Genomic DNA, 25,817 nt, shown 5'->3' with positions numbered 1-25,817 from the left:
TAAAGCCTATTGAACTGAACTGAATTGAATTGAATTGAATTGAATTGAACTGAACTGAACTGAACTGAACTGAACTGAACTGAATTGAATTGAATTGAATTGAATTGAATTGAATTGAATTGAATTGAATTGAACTGAACTGAACTGAAGAGGCAGTGGGCGACTTTGGAGGCGGGCTGTAGGCTGCCCACCCAATCAGAAGTTAGAAACAGTACTGGTATTTTCTGTGCTATTTTTCCATTGGCTGAACAAAAAAAACTATTTTTCTTAACTTTTGATTGGGTGGGCAAGACGCACGTTTGGGTGGGCTGAGCCACTCCTGCCCATAGCTACCACCGGCCTTGGTTCTCAGTAAAAGTGAATAGTGTGATAAGGTGGATTTGTTTCCACATGTAGATTACTGTGACACAGTAAACTGTCTTGTCTTTAGCCCTAGTCTCTACTCCAAAACACTAAGACACTGATGTTAATGTTAACATGCTAACGCTAACTGCTACTAGATACGTTAGCTATTTTATATCTGATTCATAAGTTATGAATACTATTGCTAGTACATAAATAGATTTCCTACTTTAAAAGCCTGTAAATGACCAGTATTAGTCTGTTTAAATGATTGTGTATCATTACCAAGTAATGCTGAAACACATCATTATTATTTAGGAAGGTTAAATGGTTGCACTGGACTGAACCATAGACTGTAACAGATGGAGCAGTGAGTGTGACGTCACCCATTGGCTTCTGAAGGGCCGTTTTGAAGCCTGGAGATTGGGTTTCCATGTTTTGGAGCCAGAGATTGCAGTTTGCGCAGTAGAGAAAAAGGGCAGAGCGAGGAACCTGGGTGGAGCCAACAGCTGAAAGGAAAGACAGGCCACTGCCTCATATGCTCACGGAGCAATGCATACCTCCAAGCCAAAGACCGGCAAATATAAACTCCAAAACAAGCTACAACTGTTTCAATCATGACATTTACCCTTTTTCATTCAATTTAACAATACACACATATTTCTATTCAATTAAAGCAGTCACATTCATGTACTCTGGGCATTATAATTCACTTTAAACTTTGGAATTAAACAACATCTGCCTCGACTTGTTCTACTTTTAAACTATTTTTTTTTCCTATCTTTTAATCTCTTCTTTCAGTGGCGTCCTTGTCTCTCTCCCTCTCTCTGCACATTCCCCTCTAGCCTGTGGGAAGGAGGCGGGATCTAGAGTTTCTGCTCCAATAGGGATTAGTACTGACTATTCCTAACCAATAAGGAACTACAATTTTGGTAAAAGGCATTTGAGTGGCAGATTAACTTCTTTTCGTGTTAATAAAAGAAAATATTAAAAGAAAAAGTGATTGCTTTTCCTTTTAGTAAAAGAAAATAATAAAGTAAAAATAAAATATTTATGGGACTCAGCTTCCTACTGGGTTACAATGACAAAGCAGCATCACTGGAGGACTCTGCACTGCCAGAACGTCTCATGGTTTTCACTCTGGGCCTCGGAGAGCCGCGGGATATTAGGAAAGTTAGGGAAACGTTCCCAGCAGGTTTCCTGGATGTTCTGGGGACGGACATTACAGGGACAGACAGCTGAGACAGGAGACAGGCAACAGAGAGGTGTGTGTGTGTGTGTGTGTGTGTGTGTGTGTGTGTGTGTGTGTGCGCGTGTCCCTTGACTTGTTATTTTAACCACATCAGCATTTAGTTGTCATCACATGTGGAAGGCAATTCCATTTCTGTGTCGTCCTCCATCAGTTCAGCAGAGCACAGACCAGCACACACACACTCACATATGCTCACACAATACACTATACACACACTATACACACACACACACAGTACACCTATACAACATGATCTCACACAAATACGTGAAATGAACACAAACTCTTGTCATGATCTGCTCCTGTCTGCCCCTGTGTCCTGGTCAACCTCTCCTTTCACTGCCCAGTCCTGCCATCCTCCTGCCAGCCACCAGATGTCCTCGGACTTTCCTTCCTTCAGCACACACACACCTGTCAGCCATCGGCCCGTTAGTCCTGTTTCTCTGTTCCCCCTTCACCTGCCTGTTTCCAGCCGATTGGCTCCCGGACTCTCTCCCCTCCTGCCAGCTGTTCCTCGTGTGTCATTAGTCCCTGTCTGTATATATAGGCTGTGTTTTTCAGTGTGTGTTGCCAGTTTGTCATTTTGTTATGTGTCGTGTTCCTCGTGTTCCCTGCCTGGTTACCTGCCCTGATTCCCTGTGTTCGTTTAGTAAGTCTTTTCCTCTAACTACCTGCCAGCCTTGGACTCCTTGTTTGTTTAGTTTTGCCTTTTGCCTGTCGGCCTCTTTGAGTTCTTGCCTTTTTGGATTACCTGCTTCATTTTGTTCTTTGCCTCTGTTCCCCATTAAAAGCTTTTACGTAACCCCGGTTCTCTGTGTGCCGGTCTGCGTTTGGGTCCAGACCCCCGAGTTTCTCCACAAACGTGACAACTCTAAAACAGTGATTTACGTGCTGTGGACACGTGTTACGGGAAAAAACGTTTCTCCACCACAAACTGAATTACGTTCCCCGCAACGAATTGAACTACGTCCCAAAGGTTGGCTAACGGTTAAGTTTAGGCAAGTAAAACATTTTGATTTAGGTTAGGGTAAAGGTTAGGGTTACATTTAGGCAACTAGAACAACTTGGTTAAGGTTAGAGCTGGGCGATATGGACCAAAAATCATATCTCTGTATTTTTAGACTGAATGGCGATACACAATATATATCTCTGTATTTTCTACGAAGTGGGCTAAATGTTCAGTTGTAAGTCAAAGCCACATGTGAGATGTCACAAACACTTTTATTAAAACAAGACTGTGATCAAACTAAATATATGATACGGACAAAATCAAATATCACAATATTTTTGACCAAATATCTCGGTATCGATATTGCAACAATATTGTAGGGATGACTATTGGTGCTTTCACAAAATATTTACACAATGAGATTTTTGATAAATAATCATCAGTAATGTGGATATAATGACTAAGTGGGTAAAGGCAAATAATAGAACAGCTAGAACAGTCTGGTAAGTTCAGAAAATGACATCACTTTACTGTAATGCAGCCTTTAAAACCAGGAAAAGACACTTATGCCATATCACCATATTACCATATCCAAAATATAAGACGATATCTAGTCTCATATCACGATATCGATATAATATCGTTATATTGCCCAGCCCCAGGTTAAATAAGAAAAACGTTAGTTAAAAATGAAAATGTGATTTAGGGTTGAAATGTCCTTTGTACATGCTGGGAGTTGAACCCCGGTCGCCGACATCAAAGGCAAACTCATACGCCCGTCCACCCCGCCGACCCCAACAGCCTCACTGGCCTCCGTGCTGCTTCAGTGTCACACTACTTCCTGTTTACAGTCGTGTCTCCTTCACGTAACCGTTTTGTGCTGGGAACACGTAAATTTAACACTTTACGTTCCACCGACACAATAATTCGCTGTTAACGAGTCGTGTTCATTTCACGTTTTTCTGTGAGATCAGTCTGCACCTGTACTATATGCATGATATACACATATACACACTACACACACAGATACTATACACACAGACTATGTACACACTATACAAACATGCAGAAGCTCATATAAACATATACCATATGAATACATGTATATGAACTTCTGCATGTCATTCTGAACTCAACCGGCGTCCTCGGCCCAATCCTCAGATTTGTCAGGTTTCTTGTGTCCAGTTCCTGCTGTGTGTATGATGAAAGATAAAATCTGTCATGTGACAGGCGGCACGTCCATGAAAAACAAATCACATGACAGACGACTCCTTACCTTCAGTTTGATACCAAAGTTCACCTGCAGCCAGGATTTCCTCTTCAGTAACAAGACGAGACAAATGTTTGAATAATGATGAGAGGAAACAAAAATGACTTCTTGAAAATGAATTTCTTGGACAGCCAATACATACAGTTTCATGGCTTTATGTCAGTCAGTGATTCAGTAATTGGTGTTCAGAAATGTCTCGAAATTTCACAAATTTGCCTAAAGAAAAGGGTCAAAGTGGAGGGACCCACCATGGGTCAGAGGCACAAAACACAAAAGATATTGATGCTAGGAACTTAAATTAGGATTTTTTTCATCATACACCCCCCCCCCCCCCCCCCCGACCAATACACTTTTATTTTATTTTATTTATTTATTTAATGATTTATTTATGTCTTTTTTCTTTTCTTTTTTATTGACATAATCTTAATCTCTCAATATCTTGAAACCCCACATATTTGATATTTTTCTCTTTGAATGTTATTGTGTACTGCATATAAAATATGTGTAACCCTTGTTACAAACAAACATTAATTCCTTCACATAGTTTACTGATCCTCAGTCTGTGATGGAGGCTCTGGGTTCAGGAGCTGAACACACAGCAACCCAGTTCCTCTGTCCAGACACTGACTCTCTCTCTCTCACACACACACACACACACACACACACACACACACACACACACACACACCTAGACTGATATTCATCTTGATGCTTTGGCAATATAGTCTGTGAACTTTCATGCCAATAAAGCACATTGAATTGAATTGGTGCAGACAATACACGGTATGGAAGACTGTTTGCAATAACAATGAAGAACTCATGTGTTTAAGCTTCAGACCTCTATGTCTACCAAGGGAGTTCACGAACATTATCCTTTGCACAGTTTCTGTTCCCCCCAATGGCAACGCCGCAAGAGCAGCAACACAAATCACTAAGTGTGTGTGCCAGCAATTACTACGCACACCAGAGGCCCCGATTTTCATTCTAGGGGACTTCAATCAGTGCAAACTCCAACAGTCACTTCCTGGGTTCCAACAATATGTTAAGTGTGAAACACGGGAGAGTAAAACCCTTGACAAATGCTATGGCGATGTGAACAATGCTTATGTGGGCAGAGCCAAACCTCCTTTGTCAAACTCCGACCACAATACTGTTCATCTCACGCCTGCTTACAGAACGGCTCTCAAAAGCAGTAAACCACAAACCAAGACTGTGATGGTCTGGACTAGAGACAGCAGTCTCTCAAAGTGGGTTTCCTCTGTACTGAGTGAAACTCCTTTCATGAGTTACTGAGTATATTTACAATTTACAATTTCACATTTGGCAGACGCTTTTATCCAAAGCGACTTACACATGAGATTTGCATACAACACAAGCAAGTTTCTAGATAGAAGAGAACAACGAGAGTAAGTGCTATAGAGCTAAGTTCTGGTCCAACAGGACAAAGGTGCTACGAGGGAGTGCTACAAGGCAGTGCTATGAGGTAATGCATAGAGTGCATACATTTTTTTTTTTTTTTTTTTTTTTATGAAAGAAGGTATTCACTAAAGAGCTGGGTCTTTAGCCTTTTCTTAAGGATAGAGAGGGATTCTGCGGATCGAATGGAGTTTGGCAACTCGTTCCACCACCGGGGAACCACAGAAGAGAAGAGTCTGGCTAGAGACTTAGGGCCTTGCTGTGGTGGCAGCACCAGGTGCCGCTCCATGGCAGAGCGTAGTGAGCGGGAGGGAGCGTAGACCTGAATGAGGGAGTTCAGGTAGGTCGGAGCCGTTTTGGTTATTGTTTTGTAGGCGAGCATCAAGGACTTGAACTTGATGCGGGCAGCAACAGGGAACCAGTGGAGGGAGATGAACAGCGGAGTGACATGTGCTCTTTTGGGGTTGAAGACCAGACGCGCCGCCGCGTTCTGGATCATCTGCAGAGGTTTGAAAGTACAGGCCGGGAGCCCTGCCAGTAAGGAGTTGCAGTAGTCAAGGCGTGATATTACAAGAGCCTGTACCAGGAGTTGTGCTGCATGCTCAGACAGGTAGGGTCTGATCTTCCTGATATTGTATAGAGCAAATCGGCATGACCGAGCAACAGAAGCCACATGCTCCTTGAAGGTTAGCTGGTCATCAATCATGACACCCAAGTTTCTGGCAGACTTTGTGGGTATGAGCTCAGTTGATTCGAGCTGGATACTGATTTGTTGTTGTATAGAGGGACTGGCTGGGATGACAAGGAGCTCAGTCTTTGACAAGTTAAGCTGAAGGTGGCGTTCCTTCATCCAAGCCGAGATGTCGGCGAGGCATGCCGATAGACCGTGGGGTCGTCTGGCGGGAACGACAGGAGGAGCTGGGTGTCGTCAGCATATGAATGATAAGAGAAGCCATGTGAGCGGATCACTGCACCCAATGAGGTGGTGTATAATGAAAAGAGAAGGGGTCCAAGCACTGACCCTTGAGGTACCCCTGTGGACAAGTAGTGGGATTTAGACACTTCCCCTCTCCAAGACACTCTAAAGCAGTGGTCGGCAACTAGCGGCCCGCGGGCCAAAACTGGCCCGCCTGTAATAGTATCTGGCCCGCCAGTTGACACTGAAAATCTCTGATCTTGCCATGCTTTGTGTCGTGGTGCCGTCGTATATTGTATTCCTTGCAAACTGCAACAACTTCGTTGCAGATTAGACAGACTGGTTTGGCGTTAATAAAATCAGGTAAGATGAATGCATACTTGTCTTTCCATTCTTCTTTGTACGTCCTACCTTCGCTGTCAACTTTTCTTTTCATTGCTTTTGACAGTGACATTTTGTCTTGCTAGCTATCAATGTTTTGCTAATGTCTCTGTGCACACAATGTAACCTCCCGCACAATAACGCGGGTAACGATGTAACGCGAGAGTAACGTACGTCGGATATCCAATCCTGAGTCCATAAAATAATTATTACAATACGTTAGTTAGGCTCAAAGAAGTAGTCATTTTCAAAATGGAAATGATACACATTTATTATTAACTGTGTGGAGAGGGGAAATATGAGATTTACACACATTCATGTCTTAAAAGACAGGCTGTCGGTGATTAAAGACAGCACATTATCACATTATCAGCAGGTTACTATTATAAGCTGTTTTATAACGCAGCCACAGAGTGGAGCAGGAGACAAAGCAGTAATAACACACTAATAACAGTCTGTAGCAAATTCAAGTTACTTTATTTTAAACAAATATCTTTCTTAAATTACTCTTTTGTACAATATATAATAGTATAGATTAGGAAAAAAAAGTTTTGTTTGGTAGAAAAAAAGGTTCTGTCCAAGATATTATGTTTTGGCCCACCATTCAGTTGCTTGGAAAAAATTTGGCCCGAGGCCAAACGTACTTGCCGACCCCTGCTCTAAAGGATCTCCCTGAGAGGTAGGACTCAAACCAGCAGAGGGTAGATCCTGAGAAGCCGAGCTCGGCGAGTGTGGAGAGGAGGATTCGGTGGTTCACCGTGTCAAAGGCGGCCGATAGGTCAAGTAGCAGTAGGACAGAGGACTGACCGGCAGCTCCAGCTGATCGCAGTGTTTCCACTACAGACAAGAGCGCAGTCTCGGTAGAGTGTCCGCGTTTGAAGCCAGACTGGTTGGGATCATACAGGCGGTTCTCAGAAAGGAATTCAGGTATATCAAGTTTTGTGTGGACAATGTAATTCCTCAAAAAGATGTAACAGTATACCCTAACAACAAACATTACTTAACCAAGGAGGTAAAGGATTGTATTAATTGCAAAAAAAACCACATTTAAGAACCGTGATAGAATGCAGCTGAAAATTGTGCAAAAGGAAGTGAACCACCTGCTTCAGGAGGCCAGGAGGAAACATAAAGAGACTACTGAACACAGCTTCCTTGCAGTGAAGTCTGAAAAACTATGGGACACTATGAAGGCAATAACTAATATGACACCTGCTAGGAAATGTATTCGCACTCATGATGATTTCAGACTTGTGTCGCCTGTGTGTTTTGTTTTGTTGTGATGCTGCTGAGTTTGTTCTGTTTCTATACAGCATGGAGTCCAGGACAAATTTCCCTAAGGGGACAATAAAAGTATATCTTATCTCTCTGTCTCTCTCTCTCTCTGTCTCTCTCTCTCCATATCTCTCTCTCTCTCCATATCTCTCTCTCTCTCTGTCTCCATCTCTCCATATCTCTCTCTCTCTCCATATCTCTCTCTCTCTCAGTCTCAATCTCTCCATATCTCTCTCTCTCTCCATATCTCTCTCTCTCTCTGTCTCCATCTCTCCATATCTCTCTCTCTCTCCATATCTCTCTCTCTCTCTGTCTCCATCTCTCCATATCTCTCTCTCTCTCTCTCTCTCTCTCTGTCTCCATCTCTCCATATCTCTCTCTCTCTCCATATCTATCTCTCTCTCTCTCTCTGTCTCCATCTCTCCATATCTCTCTTTCTCTCCATATCTCTCTTTCTCTCTCTCTCTCTCTCTCTCTCTCTCTCTCTCTCTCTCTCTCTGTCTCCATCTCTCCATATCTCTCTCTCTCTCTTCATATCTCTCTCTCTCTCTCTCTCTCTCTCTCTCTCTCTCTCTCTCTCTCTCTCTCTCTCTCTCTCTCTCTCTCAAGCCAGTTGTCTACTTTCACTTATCGGTGTGGCAGCAGGTTATTTCCACCATGAAAAGGTATTGTAACAAACACTTTTCATTACAGTTTAAAGTGTTTTATTCTTCAACCCGTTGCTTACTGTTGACTGATTTAACTGTAATAAGACGATCATACAGAAGAAGCCTCTGTTTGTGATCAGGAGGGTGAAACTCTGTTTCGGCTGGAAACATAAAACACTTTGCGACAGTTTGTGAACACATCAGTGTTTGTGTTAACGTCCTGAACATGTAAATTAGTTGTAATGTAATTAGTTTTTAATCAGAGCAGAAAGGCTCTTTATTCACTGTAGATGATGAGGTTACATTTCACCATTTGATAGACGCATCATAAAACTACTTCCCGATTCTCTGCCACAGACTTCAGATTGGACTTTGATCCTTATGTTATTTTATATCGCTGTTTGTTCATGTTTATGGGTTAGGGTTAGGCACGCGTTGCGACACTCTTTTTTTTGCCCTTTGACCTCAGTCTAGACTCTGGAACAGCTAGTGGGGCCTTATGGTCTAAGACAGCTGTATGGTATTCAGGTGCCAGACTATGTAGTGCCTTATAAGTGATCAATAAAAAATAAATTTTAAAATCTACTCTAAAACTCACAGGCAGCCAGTGCAGTGAAGCTAAAATCGGGGTAACATGTGACCTCAAATGTGTCCTAGTCGGTCGCCTTGCTGCAGAGTTTTGAATTACTTGAAGTCGGTTGAGGTTTGATGATTAAAACAGGTATAAAGGGCATTACAATAATCTAAAGGTGAAGAAATGAAAGCATGTATAATTTTCTCTGTTTCAGAGAAAGACAAGGCAGCTCTTATTTTGCCAATGTTTCTCAGTTGGTGATAGCATGGCTGCACTAGCTTTTTACTCAAAGTTGAGATTGGGATCGAAGATTACACCAAGGTTTCTTGTGGAAGATTTTATATTTGAGGCAAGTGAACCCAAAGCCAACTGGATCTGATCTGAGACAGGCTTAGGGCCGATAATGAGGATGTCAACTATTACTGTAGTCACACACTGTGTGTGTGTGTGTGTGTGTGTGTGTGTCTTAAAGAGAATTATTATATTAGTAAACTACACGTGATGTTATAATTATCAAGTAACACAGTTTTATTGTGTTATTATGGCACATTTTCTATCTTTTTCTCATGTCATTAATATGAAACAAATGAGTCATATTTCACAACAATGTTCAGTTACAGGAATTAATAGTCAGCATTTGTCCTGAACAGTTGGTCTGTTAGCCTCATCAGATTAAACATCGCAGGTCACTGTGAAATGTAACTATAATTACAACTAATCTCATATCTGTTTGGAAACATTTCACCCCATTGAAAATCAATGGAGCAGCCAAACCAATACACACCACTAGAACCGCAGTGCATGTAATAATTCACATTGTTTAGATGGCAGGTTAAGTTAGACTAGAACAGATTCAGCCTCGTCAGTTTGTATTCAAAGTTCAAAGATGCGCTGAATTTTAACACACAACAGCCTTAATTTAGATAAAACTCTTTCTTTTGTGTTTTTGATGTTTAGATATTTTGCCAATTGAATTTCATGGTTGAGAATTGAATAGCACTGAAGCTTTTTGTGCTATACAATGTCATTTTTCCAATCTGTTAAATATGCATCTTTCAATACAGAGACAAATTGTTTAGTTTTGCTTTTGGATGATTATTTATGTTTGTCCTGATTTTCAGTTATTCTTGTGAACTGTCGAGCGACTTTTCCAAGAGTGTCCTGGGCTTCACAGTGTCGCTCAGCAGCGCTTTGTGTTTGATGGAGTTTTGGTCTGCTCTGTTTAGATGAAGCCAGAACTTTATGGCTCGTTTTTACATTTCAATAAACATGAGAAAGAGTCCCAGTTCAGCTCTACAGGTGAGATTTGGAACGTTTCTATGGACACCCAGTACAGATTTGCAAAATTGGGGGAGGAGATCGGACCCCACACCTCATTTCCATAAAGGAGTACTGGTGTTAAAACAGAAATTAGGATCTTAATCCATATTTTTACTGTTTTTCCAAATTTGGATTTTATGGCACAGTAAGCTCTTCCTGCTTTGTCACTTAGTGCCTTTGTAGCCAAAACCCCCTGATGAGGTGATTTCCACAGCCAGGTAATTAAAGCTTGTGTTATGTGTTAATGTGATTCCTCCGTATGTGAACATGTATTTGTTTTCCTGTGACCGGGCTTTTCTCTGGAAAACCATAACAGATTTGTTTTTTCCAGATTGACAGTCAGTGCCCATCTCTGACAGGACTGCTCTACCAGTCTGAGATGCTCCTGTAGACCCTCTGCTGTGGGGAGAGAATCACCACATCATCAGCGTATAGCAGGACTTTCACCTCCAGGTCCTGCAGCAGGAGGAGGAGCTGCAGACTGCTCCAGCATCTCTCTCTCCATCTCTCTCTCTCTCTCTTATATCTCTCTCTCTGTCTCCATCTCTCCATCTCTCTCTCTCTCTCTCTCTCTCTCTCTCTCTCTGTCTCTCTCTCTTAGTTTCTTAGTTTCACCTTAACTTGTCGTCGTGTCGCAGATCATTTTCTCCACCAAAAGGTATTGTAAACATCAGTTTCCATGACAGTTTCCAGTGTATTTTCCTTTCCTGACTCTATCAGCAGATCTTTTATGTGACTGTTCCCGCCTGCCGTTAGCTTATTTAGACTAGAACAAGAGGAAATCTACAACTCAGCCGTTAAAGGTTTTTTCTGTGTGCAAACCGGATGTGTAGCTTCAAAACACAACTCAACGCTCTTCTAACGGTTTTCCAACATGTTAGTGTTAGTGTGTTCGTGTTCAAATCTAAATCTACTAAAAGTAGAAGTAGTTAGTAATTAGTTGTGTTGCTTTCTGCCTGCAGGTTTGAGGGAAAAACCTTCAGTTCCCTTTGAGTCTCACTAGCAGCCAGCGATGCTAACAGGAGGCTTTCTGACCATTTCTGAACAAAAACACCAGTTCAAATAAGGTTTATCACACTAGTTCAACATTAATGATGTTGTGGAAACTATCTTTTCATGTCTTATATTTACTTATTTATCCAGGCTGCTTTCACTGACTTGCTGCTTCAAGGCAGACCGGGCCAAGGAAGACAAATATGGAAGATAAAACAATACAGACGTTAAAATACGAGAAATGTCACAGAAAATAAAGTGCAAAGTAAAACAATGTCATCAAAAGACAGTAAAATCTCAAACAGAAGAGTTGAACTTCCTGTCACGTGCTCCACCTCGGCAGGAAACGTTTCATTTTGTGTGACGTCAGACAGATTTTAGATCCACACTCTCATTCTCGCTCTGTCATTGAATTTTAAAGCGATATAAATTTCTCCTCCTCCATCATGACATCTGTGTGTGCTGGTCTGCTGTTTAGTTCACTGTAGATGATGTGGTTAATGTCTCCATCTAGTGGACACACAGTAGAACTGCATCACCTGATCTGTGATTTCTGTGCCTCAGACCTGGTTTCTGGCCTCAGGTTAGACCGGTTTGGTGTCAGACTGATGTTTCTAGACTTTGATAGTGAAGTTATGAGGAAGTGACAGCAGCCTCAGATCAAATGAACACAGACACCCAGAAGTGAGGAAGGAGAATAAGCAGCGTCTTCTCTGTCAGTGTTTCCTCTACAGATGAAGGCAGAACGTCTCTGGATGTGAATTCACCAGGCAAACATCTTCCAAGGTCACATTACTGTTTGATGAATACACCGGCTGACATTGTATGATGTGACTGTATAGTCGACTGTTGTAAGACAAGCTGCTAAAGTCTTTCAAATCACCTGCTGTTTGCAGATGGCGTTCATAGTGCCATAATATCCAACATTTGTTCTCTTTGTGGCCATAAAGAACATTTTGTTTTATTTGTGACTTTTAGTGGAAGCCTGATAAACTCTAGTTAGGTTGTAATCTCAATTCACTGCATTGGTGAAATATGCAGGAAGTGTCAGAACTAGTGTGAAAGCTCAGATACATGTTGTGTCTCTGTTGATACACTGTGTACAAAACACTACAACCTCCACAAAACTGAGGTTCACTCCCTTTCACACTAAAACCTTTTGAACCTTTAAAGTCTCAGTCGTCCCCAAGGCTGAAAAATCCTCCTGTCTGTATAAACCTGCTCAGTTCATCTGTTGGAGAGAGCAGGTCTTCCTGCTGTTTTCTACATTCATACATTCAGCTGATGGTTCAATACACAATACTGGGTTCACTGTTTCATATTGTCCTGATAAAATCTGAGTCAGTAAGTAAGTAATCTGAGTCTGATCTCAGTAAAATCTGAATGAAGACAATTACAACTGACAAAATCCATTTGAGTAAAAAAAAACAGTAAAGTATTGATCTGCACAACCAGGGAAATTTCTGACTATAAAAGTAGTATAAAGAGAAACAACTCAGAGCTGTAAAACTCTATTTAAGACTCAGTCACAACATTTAACAGATACCAGACTGGAGTTTTTTATTGTGCTGTGTGCAGCGTGTTGCTCGTGTTTCTGTTAGCCAAGGCTCCCTTAATACTTCAAACAGTCTTTGTCTTGTCAGTATTTGTCTTTTTGACGTTTTCTTCATTAACTGGATTCATTTTGTTGAATCCAACACTCAGTGTGTATTTGTCATTTTACTGTCAGGAATGATCCCAACAGCAGAAGTGATCTATCCTGTAATGAAACCTTGTTGTAATGAATCAGTCCAGCTAACAGCATGTCGGGTGTGTTTGTGTAAAGGTGTTGGCTCTACTATGAGTCAGTCTGAGGAGAGAGAGGAGGGGCTCCCTCCCTCTAAAACCACTCTGTCTGGGGAACATGACAGCCGGACCAAAGCTAAGAGGTAAGATGAGGATCTCTAACTGTCCATGACTGTTCTCCATCTCAGAGCTCAGCAGTGAAATCATTACAGCATCATTATTCAGAGTAAAAGCTCTGTCTCTGTTGTGTTGAAGCCCAGTCCAGCAGGAGAGACCAGACTCCCCTGAACCCAGCTGTGTGTCCATGAAGAGCGACCGGTCTATGAATAGACCTATAACTTTTAAAGATAAACATTCTTCTGAAACAACGTAAGTCAACATAATGTCACTATATAATGTTAGCATTAACAAAACATTATAAAGAACAAATCCCCTCTGAAGAGGAGTAAGATATTAACAATAATATGTAACATTGCTCTTGTTTTTAACCTTTTTCATGTAGAGAAAGTTTGTCAGCTACAATAGCAGCTGTTGGGGAAGAGGAGAACGTTTCTCATTCACTCTCCTCTCACAGATTTTCTATCTGGTTCTGGGATTTGAACTTGAGTCAAAATCCTGCTTCACTTCAGGTTCAAACTGCCCTTCTTTTGTCAATCCTGTTTCTATCAGGATCCAGCAGGAGAGACCAGACTCCCCTGAACCCAGCTGTGTGTCCATGAAGAGTGATCTGTCTATTGATCGCCTTATTGACTTCAAAGATGGACAGCACTCTGCTGAGCAAAGGTAAGAATTTAAAACAGATGAGTTTGTTGTTATCCATCTCTCCTGAGAAGAGGAATCTATTCTATATCTATGAGATATAGAATTGGTCCGGCCCTTCATACTCTGTTGATTTAGTTTCCTCTTTCAAAACATGATTTATTTATTATTTATATATTTTGACAGTAAGGTTCGGGGCAAAAGGAAATGCCTCTAATGGTTTTGATGTTGTGGAGCTCAGAGTTTAGGTTGGACAGTCTGTCTGCTGTAGGATCTCACCTTCACCGCTCCTGCAAAGAGACGCTTGAAGTCTCACGACTAGATGAACGACACATTTCATGTGCTGCTGGAGTTGAGAGTTTTTTCAGGAAAGCTTCATGAAATGAACGAATGTCTTGAAGAATGACTTGAAGATATACTTAGTGCTACGACCTCCAGAGAAACATTTACAGTGGAGTTCACCTTGTGTTTCTGCCAGGATTCATCATGACAGAACACAACACCTTTAACAACCTGAGTGTGTGTGTGTGTGTGTGTGTGTGTGTGTGTGTGTGTGTGTGTGTGTGTGTGCGTGTGTGTGCATGGGTGCCTAACTTTGTGTAAATGTGCAAAATCCGAACAGGGTGGGGGGTTTGTGTTAGGGTTAGTTAATTCATTTTGAATATCATAGTTCTTTTTTTCTCTAACACTCTCCTTTTGCTTTGGCATCCTACCTGTTGCTCTGCTGTGCTGACACTGCTAACAGCAGCCTATCATCTTCAATAATCTGTTGAAAACATCTCACTTTACTAGACAGCTTTCCAAATGATATACACAGTTTCAGAGAGAAAGACCGAGACCTTCGGCACACAGAACACGACAAGCTTACTCTGAAAAAAACAACAGCTGTTAGCTAGCTAGATAAATGAAGGTCACAATGTGCATGTGCAATGTTAGCTGTTGTTTCATGGTTCAAACAATTCTGCTGCTGTCACTCCATTCACGACTGCATCGTCCCATCGTCTGTGGTACGCAGTGCAGACAAAGCGCAGGTTGGAATATACCACTTGGGTTGGAAAGGGGGTGCAGCAATCCAAATGCAACTATGCTATCTAACTGCAGACAGAGCAGATATTTCACTTAGATTGAGAGATTGAAGATTAAATATTAGATTTTTACAAAATTTTGACTTTTAAAAGGGGTGAAAAATAGAGGGGCCCTCCTAATTTCCAAGTGGAGGGGCGTCTGCCTAACTTGCCTAATGGTGTAGGCGCCAGTGTGTGTGTGTGTGTGTGTGTGTGTGTGTGTGTGTGTGTTATCTGGAGACCTAATACTTAATGTTTTCTCCACAGAGTCCACCAGGAGAGGTCAGAGGTTCCCAGCGGTCAGTCTGCCCAGGAGCACCAAACAGACCTGGACTCCATATTTATGGTGTGTAAATGTACAACAACACATTTTACTTCAGCTACAAAGAAAATGCAAAACAGCCATTCTGGTCATTATAGTCTCCATGCTGCACTCTGTAGACCAGTGGGCTTTCAAACCCTGCAAGATGGATTTGATGTTGTGTTCCATGATTTTAATCTGAAACTTTAATCTATGTAATATTCTGTTCCAGCTTCTTGAGGAGAACATTGTCACTTTTGTGAAGAACGAGCTGAAAAGGTGCCACAGGGTTCTGAGTCCAGATTACCCAGAATGCTCAGAGAGGCAGAGGGAGGATGAGGAGGTGGTGGACGGTGAGGAGGAAGAGCAGAGGAGGAGCAGCAGAGAGGCTTTTCTGCAGATCACACTGCACTTCCTGAGGAGAATGAAGCAGGAGGAGCTGGCTGACTCTCTGCAGAGCAGTAAGAGGCTTTTAACAGGTTTAACATGATGGAAAGAGGAAATGGTGGAAAATGAGAGATGTTTACATTTCCAAACTCTGCTGTAAATATGCTGAACACATCTGCATCAGATCTGTACAATTATTTTGGGCTGCACACAGTCAGAACATGTTTGTCCTCTACTGATGAGCTGAATAGATATCATGGAGTGGAAAAATATATACATCCACACTGAAATCCATTAATTGATTTCGTTTTTTGTTTGTTCATTCAGAAACTCCTACTGCGTGTCAACATCAACTCAAATCCAGTCTGAAGCAGAAGTTTCAGTGTGTGTTTGAGGGGATTGCTAAAGCAGGAAACCCAACACTTCTGAAGCAGATCTACACCGAGCTTTACATCACAGAGGGAGGGAGTGGAGAGGTCAATGATGAACATGAGGTCAGACTGATTGAAACAGCATCCAGGAAACCAGCGAGACCAGAAACAACAATCAAATGTGAAGACATCTTTAAACCCTTACCTGGAAGAGACAAACCAACCAGAACATTGCTGACAAAGGGAGTGGCTGGCATTGGGAAAACAGTCTTAACACAGAAGTTCACTCTGGACTGGGCTGAAGACAAAGCCAACCAGGATATACAGTTCACATTTCCATTCACTTTCCGAGAGCTGAATCTGCTGAAAGGGAAAACGTACAGCTTGGTGGAACTTCTTCATCACTTCTTTATTGAGACCAAAGAAGCAGGAATCTGCAGGTTTGACAAGTTCCAGGTTGTGTTCATCTTTGATGGTCTGGATGAGTGTCGACTTCCTCTGGACTTCAAGAAGAACGAGATCCTGACTGATGTTACAGAGTCGACCTCAGTGGATGTGCTGCTGACAAACCTCATCAAGGGGAAACTGCTTCCCTCTGCTCGCCTCTGGATAACCACACGACCTGCAGCAGCCAATCAGATCCCTCCTGAGTGCGTTGACATGGTGACAGAGGTGAGAGGCTTCAATGACCCACAGAAGGAGGAGTACTTCAGGAAGAGATTCAGAGATGAGGAGCAGGCCAGCAGAATCATCTCCCACATCAAGACTTCACAAAGCCTCCACATCATGTGCCACATCCCAGTCTTCTGCTGGATCACTGCTACAGTTCTGGAGCATGTGTTGAAACCCAGTGAGAGAGGAGACCTGCCCAAGACCCTGACTGAGATGTACATCCACTTCCTGCTGGTTCAGTCCAAACTGCAGAACGTCAAGTATCATGAGAGAGCTGAGACAGATCCACACTGGAATACAGAAAGCAGGAAGATGATTCTCTCTCTGGGAAAACTGGCTTTTGAGCAGCTGGAGAAAGGCAACCTGATCTTCTATGAAGCCGACCTGACAGAGTGTGGCATTGATATCAGAGCAGCCTCAGTGTACTCAGGAGTGTTCACACAGATCTTTAAAGAGGAGTGTGGGCTGTACCAGGTCCAGGACAAGGTGTTCTGCTTTGTCCATCTGAGCATTCAGGAGTTTCTGGCTGCTGTCTACATGTTCCACTGTTACACAAACAGGGAAGAGAAGACATTCCTGGGAGAAGATAGAAGACATAGAAAAAAAGGTAGATCTGAAGAGAGTAAACAATCCCTGGATGGCTTCCTGAAGACAGCCATGTTCAAATCCCTGAAGAGTAAAAATGGCCACCTGGACCTCTTTGTCCGCTTCCTTCATGGCCTCTCACTGGAGTCCAGCCAGAGACTCTTAGGAGGCCTGCTGGGTCAGACAGAGAGCAGACCAGAAAGCATCCAGAGAGCCATCAGCAACCTGAAGGAGATGAACACCTACAGTCTCTCTCCTGACAGAAGCATCAACATCTTCCACTGTTTGATGGAGATGAACGACCAGTCAGTACATCAGGAGATCCAACAGTTCCTGAAGTCAGACATCAGATCAGAGAAGAAACTCTCTGAGATCCACTGCTCAGCTCTGGCCTACATGCTGCAGATGTCAGAGGAGGTTCTGGATGTGTTGGACCTGGAGGCCTACAACACATCAGAGGAGGGACGATGGAGACTGATCCCAGCTGTGAGGAACTGCAGGAAGGCTCGGTTAGTCCTGATGTGAATACCAACAGTATAGAACAGTGTAGAGCGACCTTCATACCTGACACCATCAGAATTACAATAAAGATCTATAGTTCCTCAAACATACACACTATTAACTGTTGTTCTACATAGCAGTGGTACACAGTGTTGGGCATAACACGTTACAGAGTAATGTGTCACTGTAATCACATTACTTTTTCCTGTAACAGAGTAAAGTCATTACTGTTCCAGGTTCAGTTTCACATTCCAGTTACTGATCTAACAGATCGGTTGTTTCTTGAGTTTCATTCTTTAGTCTAGTTCAACTCTTTATTGGTGTAATATCTATGAAAGATTCCCCTCGTCTTCTCCTGCCTTCAGCTCATGTCAGAAATATCAGAATTACAGAGAGCGACATGAACGAGGCGACAAAGTGGGAAATACGACTGGGAAAGTTGGAATCTAATGCTGTAGGCTGAAAACCTTAAAAGTAACTAAACCCCAACCAAATCTGTGGTGAATCCGGACTCTAATGGTGTCAGGCTGTTTTACTGAGTTGTTTTACCAGAAGTTGAACTGAACTGCCTGTGGAGCTCAGGCTGAAATTTCTATCATTTTTCATTCTTTTTTTAAACACTTTTTTTTTTACAGAAATGCTTTCATATAATTGCATTTATGTATTTTTTTCTGTTTGTTTTCTGACTATATTATACATTAAACACTTTTGGGAAATTTCAAATTCTATAATACAAATTATTGTCGTTATTATTATTGTTATTATTATTATTATTAGTAGTAGTAGTACTAATAGTAGTAGTAGTAGTAGTATGCTGTATATGTTTTGTATAAACTCTGCTTTGATAATCTCTCATTTTACATTAAGTCTGTAATTCTTTATAATAATCTTTATTCTTTATTCAGATTGAGGTGCTGCAGGTTGTCAGAGACTCACTGTGAAGTCCTGGTCTCAGCTCTGAAGTCCAACCCCTCCCATCTGACAGAGCTGGACCTGATTGACACCAACCTGCAGGATTCAGGACTGAAGCTGCTCTCTGCTGGACTGGAGAGTCCACACTGCAGACTGGAGACTCTCAGGTCAGACATCATATTTAATAATGTGCTGATATGAATATTATATGAATATTGTAATTTGAGGACGCCTGTATAGAGTCGATCCATCTGAAATCAGACAGGATCTGGTTTTAGAGGCTTAGATCTCAAATTCCTCATGTTGTTTTCACACAATCCTTTTGTATTCAAATGAATAACGATGGACTTTGTTGATGATATTCTCCATAGTTTTAAAGATACAGGAGTCCAAATGGCTCCAAAATGGCCTCCATCTATTGGGGGCAAAACTTTGATGTGAGAGTGTTGGAGGCAATAAAGGAATTCAAGATCAGACTTTTATTGTGGTAATTACCCAGAACGTATAGAGACATAATCACCCAGGTATAGATCCAACTATGGATACACAATGTATTTAAGATATTTTCTTTTGTGTATCTTCAGGGATAAAAAGTCACATGTGTCCATATTAACACTCTGGTATCTGTCACAGTTTAAGCATGATGGTATGGAGTTAATGTGTGCAGCATTTTATCTTCCTGATGAAATTCCTTCATGGTAAAAACTAGTTGTTCTATCATAACTCCAATTTTAATGCATATTTTGATGTCAAATGCACTTCGGACACCAGAGGCGTTGCACTTTGTAGGTGTTTCCACAGACTTAAAGGGATGTGAACTCTGGTAGAACCTTGGGTTGTGTCTCTTCCTGGACTTGATAAAACCCCCACATCTGTGATTCACTCTCATCTGTTGCTCCGGTAGAGACGGTTGGAGGGTTCGGGTCAGGGCCGGTTTTAGCCTGCTATATTAGGGTGGGCTGGTAGAAATAATAGGTGGGCAACTTGGGCGGTAGGTAGCCCAGAGGTTAAAGAAGCAGACTAGTAGTCCGAAGGTTGCCGGTTCGAATCCCTGGCCAGATGGCACAAAAATCTGGCAAAATGACAGCTGGCAACCGGAGGGTTCAGAGTCAAGATCAGATGCAAGCTCCTGCCATTGTGCCCTCAGGCCTCTCCAGCTTATGGCTGTGTGTTTGTGTATGGGCTGTTTGGACTCAAACTCAAGCCGCAATACTCAAACTTCAATGTAACTATATATGTAACTATATATAGAATAAAATATATATACATAAAAAAATAAAAAAATAAAAATATATATATATATATATATATATATCTTTTTTGTATTTTTTTTTATGTATATATATTTTATTCTATTAACTAATATTGTTATTCACATTATTTTTTGTTAATTTCATTCCTTAACATTGTCTTTCATAATCATAATTGTGCTTTGGCAACACATCAAATGTCATGCCAATAAAGCTTATTGAATTGAATTGAATTGAAAGAGAAAGAGAGAGAGAGAGAGAGAGAGATTTCTCCTCGTCTCCTCGCCTCGCGTCTCTTCCTCGACTCCTCGGTCAAAGGTCACGGAGGAAACGAGGAGAAGATGCGAGGAGGCGAGTGAACCTGGCTTGTCAATTGGAACGTCCTCATTGTCTAAATTATTCTAAGGCTCATGTTTTATCCACATAAAAACGTTTAACAAAGTTCAGATTAAAGTTTAATTCATCTAAATTATGCCAGCCTCTAATGAGCCTTGTCTACCTCATGAAGGTAGAACACTTAAAAAAAATCCTAATCCCCAAAAAGCATTTCTGTTTTTATTCAGTTTTTTTTGTTATTCTGTTTGCTGTATGCTACATTTTAATTTTGTGAAGCACTTTGTAGCACTGATAAGAAAGGTGCTATACAAATTGTCCAACTTTTATCCTTTATGCGACTTGGATTAGACAACGATCATGTGGCTGTTTGACACTCACTGGCAATGAACCAAAGTGCTTTCTTTTTATTCCTAAATAAATAAATAAATTCCCAAATAACCATAGATCTAGCTGTAAGAGCAAAATGTGTGATTTAAAACAATGAAATGCTGTTAATGAGGTTTAGTAAGAATTTATTCTCCCAAAGAGAAATTCCATGGCAACACACACAAACACAATTCATAAGCATGATGAACACTGAATGAGAGACACATCAAACAAACACAGCAAACCAACTGGTGATCCAGAGAAGACACAGAAGTGATTCCAGCAAAAGAAAAAACATACCGGCCTTCATGATGAAAATATGTGCTGTCATGGCAACGGTCATTACGCACCGTGACCAAGGTTATGAATATGGTGAGAATGGAAACAGAGGTAGGCTACGCCTAAAAGGCAGAGAAATTTGCATTTTATTTATTTTTTATATGAAAAAAATAAGATAAAATTGTCTATATAGTTGAAAATGGCTCCGTCTGCTGCTCAGCCCGTGCGTCCTCGGTCTCTTCCCGGAGAAACCCCAGCAGCTCCCTCTCCTCTTCGCCTCTTGGCTGCCGGGGGACCTGAGGAAGGAGGTCAGAGGTCACACATGGAGCGGGCAGCAGCATCCGATGGCCCCGGTCGCTCATCAGGGGGACTGGGATCGGGGCCGGATGGGGACTGGGATCGGGGCTGGATGGGGAGCGCACAGCGGCTGAGTCCAGCTGCTGGTCCTCCACATGAGTCTGTTAAAGCGGGAGGGAGCACCGATGGCCTCCCCCCGGTAGTCTCCTGCATGAGGGAGAACCGGGGCCAGCTGCAGCCGTTTGCTCCCCATCCTCAGTCCCAGAGCCTGCTGCTGACTGGAGGTCCTGTTAGAAAGAGGCCGCATGGTAAAAGAGTCGCATGTGTGCATTTATAGGCTATTTCTATATGTCCTAATGAACGGATTTCATTCAGGCTTATTAGATCATGGAATGTCATTCATATTAATGATAAATCCTATAAAATAACTCCATATAAAATGCACGTTCCTTGCTCCCCACTCACCCTCTCTATGCGCTGGAGGATCAGCTGGCCTCCTCTGTCCCTATAATCACATTCAAGCCTTCAGATCATTTACTGATGCCTATTTGGGAAAAGTTTGACATTCTACAACTACAACAGATCTGTCAGTATATGGACATTTAACGTAACCCTTCATTAACAAATGTTCGACTAACACTTTAAATCTCTGCTATTTCTATTTGAAGAATATATAACAAGTTGGGGCTACTTACGCCTGTGGATTTTTTTTCTGCCAATGTCGGCATGTTTTCTGATGGTATGGTGGAGGGCTTATATCCGCACGTGCCAATGGTTAATTGACTTAACTCATTATTTCCGCATCGAGGATACACCTGAGTATCCTCCGACCACGCCTTATTGGAGGACGGAGGCAAGGAGACTTGAAGGATCCTTCATGCGTCTTTTAACCAATTGGAACATCCTTAATGATGGTGGCTCATTTTTGGATGCCGAGTCAGCGAGGAGACGAGGACGGGGGAGGAGACGCATTTTGGCCAAATGGAATGCACCCAGAGAGAGAGAGAGAGAGAGAGAGAGAGAGAGAGAGAGAGAGCAGCGGTGGTCGAGCGAGCTAGACAGTGAATGAAGAGAGGGAGCGGTGGTAGCGAGAAAGCCGGTGAATCAGAGAAATAAAACGTTATTTTCTGATTGTTTCACAGCGGTTACGTTCTAAAGCACAAATAAACATGCCCACACCCCCGCACACCTCCACTCAACCCTGCAGGAAGTGCCGCCACGCCGGATTTGGTGTGAATACGCCTCACTCTGTGCAGGACGGGTCTGCTTCAGAGCTCTGTGTGTTTGTGCCTGAACACGACGAGAAGGGGGGGGGGGGGGGGGGGGGGTCAAGTTAGAGTTAAGTTCCCCATCCAACTCAAATTCTGCTTTTTATCACAATTATCTCCAGAGAAACTGCCATCTGAAAATATTGTCCCAATAAAAAGTGGATTCTGGACTTTAACTAAACCTTTATTTATGTTAAACTTCTTGGCATTCAGGGCCCAAACTGCAGATTTATTCATCCTGAGACAGAGGTGTGACAGCCTGTCTGGTTTCAGATGGAAAGACTCTATAAGGCCGACATGATGCTGATCCACACTGACAACATGCTGAAGTCCATTGGATTATGAAACACTGGATTGTTGAAAGCATTCAGGAATATTTTATTTTATAGCTACATGCTTTGTTCTTTTTTCAGATTGAGTGGCTGCAGGTTCATGGAGAGCTGCTGTGCTTCTCTGGCCTCAGCTCTGAAGTCCAACCTCTCCCACCTGAGAGAGCTGGACCTGAGTATCACCAACCTGCAGGATTCAGGACTGAAGCTGCTCTCTGCTGGACTGGAGAGTCCACACTGCAGACTGGAGACTCTCAGGTAAAATCACTTTACAGTTTTTCTCAGTTGATTCGACACATTTCTCCAAACTAAGGTCCGTTCTCTCAAAACAGGATTCCTGAATCTGCAAAGGTCGCCCTGCAGGTTTTACATGAGGATTTGAGTTTTATTGATCCAGCTTCATATACACAGCAGTGAAGCTCAGTGACTGAGAGAAGATCATCCATGCTCTGATATCTTGTCATTAGATTACTGCACCTCTCTCTGTTCCTCTCAGCCATAATTCACTGTCACATCTCCAGCTGCTTCAGAATAGAGCAGCTAGATTTTAACCAGTGGGAAGGTGACATCATCATCTGTCCAGTTTTAACATCTGTCCTCTGGTTACCAGTTAGATAGAGAATTCATATTAAAATGTCACTGAACACATTTAAAGCAGGCTAGTTTTGTTCCTGAATTACACTGTGGAGCTCTTAGTTCCCTGTGAGCTGAGAGCCAGCTGAGATCTTCAGGTCCTCCTGACTTTCCCTCAGTCCAGACTCAACACTGAAGGTGGTTTCACTTTAGTCCTCAGGGCTTCCAGACTGTGGAAAGCCTTCCTGAGGGACTGAGGCTGCAGGTTCACTATCATCTTTAAAACTTTGTAAAACACACTTTTATTGACTTGCTTTTGTGTCATTTTGTGTAATCTTTTTTGTCTCTCCTCACTTCATCTTGTTTCTCATGTTTCTATTTGATATTATTATTTAAATCCACTTGTTTTTAAAGTGTTTCCTAATTTATATCCACTTTATTTTCTTTTTTATGGCTCGTTGTGCAGTGTAACAAAGCATGTGCCATTTGGTGGATTTATTGATCCAATCCCCTTACAGCACCATGTGTGAATACATTGTTAGCATGGGCGGCCCAGTGGGAATCAAACCAGTTTCCCTGTCAGTGTTAGTGCTCCAGTCAGCTCAGTATACAGCACCATGCAAACACACTGGGACCTGCTTTAGACCAGGGCCTCGTCAATACAGTCTGTCAGTAGAAATAATACAATAATGACATTAAATATAACAGAATAACATTTCCGCATGTCTTCTTGTCCTTCAGGCTGAGTGTGTGTCAGCTGTCAGAGAGAAGCTGTGAAGCTCTGGCCTCAGGTCTCAGCTCCCAGTCCTCTAGTCTGAGAGAGCTGGACCTGAGTAACAACGACCTGCAGGATTCAGGACTGAAGCTGCTCTCTGCTGGACTGGAGAGTCCACACTGCAGACTGGAGACTCTCAGGTCAGGATCACTGTTACTGTTCAACAGACCATTTACATTCTGCTTTACATGCACATTAATGTCAGAGAAAATACCTGAACTGTAATTTTCCTGCTGATGTGATTTTTGAAAGCAGCTGAGAAACCAACATTCAGCTCTACTTTCTCTCCTCTGAGAGAATATTTCATTATTTCTCTCCTCACTGCCTCTGTTGGTGAAACCTGAAGTAAAGTCAGATTCTGTCAAACTGAGTCCAGAACTGAAATTAAAACACAAACCTGATCCTGGGGTCAGCTGTTAATATTGGAGACAGTTTTTGTGTTATTATAACTGATTTCAGAGCAGTTTATTAATGAGAAAATCCAACATGTAACTGTTTTTAAACAAAGACTTTCCACTGAGAGCTACGATCTATTTTTCAGAAAACCTGTTCAAAAGCTGCAAAAGCTCAAAATAAACAAGAAATAACAAACTATTAGTGCTGGGTGATGAAGCTGAAAATGTTATTACAATAAAAATGTTCATATCAGGCGATGTTGAGTTTTATCACAATAAGTAAAATCACTATTTCTGTCAAGTTTAAAGGGTTAATTTAGCTCCTGAATAAAAGTTGAATAGATCAGTCAACTTTCATTTAAAACACTTCTTTACTGCCAGAATAAAACTAAAATAAGGATTATAATAATAATGATAGTGATAATAATAATGATAAAAAGTGTGAATGAAATGGGGTCTTATTTTCAACACTATAACCTCATATAATATTTAAATAAGAATAATGAAACAAAGCAGTGAAGCCGTTCTTCTTCCAGTTTGACCTGAACGCAGCAGAAAACCAGCAGCCAGTGAAGTAAACAAGGAAGTGTGTGAGCAACCTAAAAAATATCAAATGGAGGATTATAAGTGAAACATCATAAGTGTTCAGTGGCAGCTGTTTAAAGACGTTTCACTGCAGAGTGTTTCTGTGTTTTAATCACTTTTGGCTCCAGCTGCCGGAGAGTGTGTTTGCTGTGTGTGTGTGTTGGACAGCAGCGCTCCTGTTTAAAGCAATACTCCACTTAGTTTTAACATGGGGGTTATTCAGCACCTGACCGCCATGAAGACCAGAATATAAACTACTGACCAGGACCAGATGCAGCTGGACCAGTTTGTAGAGTTTGAATGAGGAGAAAACCTCCTGAAAACTGACATTGAACTCGTTGGTGAACAGATTCAACAACAGATCCTGCAGGAAGACAATAAAGCAGCAACTGGTCCGCAGTCACATTGCATTTCTGTTCTTGGTTCACACTAAAATGAGTATTTAAAAATAAAGTAGATCCGGTCTCCCAAACAGGAGCTATCTCTCCTACATGGTATCCCTCCGCTGTGTTCTCTTCTGTCAGTAAAGATGCTGTTTGGTTCTAAATAGCAGTACATGTAATCGTAGTACGGCCGCTGGGCTCAGACTGTTCGGTGCGGTATCCAGTTATTAGATCATATAAGTTGAAAAGAATGTGCAGATCATGTACTTCCTGTAATAATATGGTGAAAACCAACAGGTTTATCAATCAACA

The 25,817-nt window shown here is 41.9% G+C and overlaps 1 protein-coding gene across 6 annotated transcripts in view; it reads left to right on the top strand.

Moving 5' to 3' along the window:
* Positions 1–25,817, top strand: part of LOC139641168 (NACHT, LRR and PYD domains-containing protein 12-like) — an 83,096-nt gene that overhangs the window by 48,904 nt on the left and 8,375 nt on the right. For 3 of the 6 annotated variants that reach the window (XM_071515438.1, XM_071515437.1, XM_071515433.1), the window contains exons 2-11: positions 12,053–12,118; positions 13,158–13,260; positions 13,373–13,486; positions 13,787–13,900; positions 15,208–15,286; positions 15,474–15,702; positions 15,956–17,765; positions 18,663–18,836; positions 22,879–23,052; positions 24,109–24,282. In XM_071515438.1, coding sequence (XP_071371539.1) covers positions 13,172–13,260; positions 13,373–13,486; positions 13,787–13,900; positions 15,208–15,286; positions 15,474–15,702; positions 15,956–17,765; positions 18,663–18,836; positions 22,879–23,052; positions 24,109–24,282 — 2,957 coding nt within the window. In that variant the 5' untranslated portion in view covers positions 12,053–12,118; positions 13,158–13,171. The remainder of the gene's footprint in view (positions 1–12,052; positions 12,119–13,157; positions 13,261–13,372; positions 13,487–13,786; positions 13,901–15,207; positions 15,287–15,473; positions 15,703–15,955; positions 17,766–18,662; positions 18,837–22,878; positions 23,053–24,108; positions 24,283–25,817) is intronic. The other 3 variants (XM_071515434.1, XM_071515435.1, XM_071515436.1) reach the window with 3 other exon arrangements.

This window comes from Centroberyx affinis, unplaced genomic scaffold (assembly GCF_046629955.1).
Source record: "Centroberyx affinis isolate AG114_WGS23_722 - 3 ecotype Tasmania unplaced genomic scaffold, CSIRO-AGI_Caff_v1 ptg000351l_1, whole genome shotgun sequence".
NCBI classification, from domain to species: domain Eukaryota; kingdom Metazoa; phylum Chordata; class Actinopteri; order Beryciformes; family Berycidae; genus Centroberyx; species Centroberyx affinis.
This window is presented reverse-complemented; position numbering and strand designations above follow the sequence as displayed.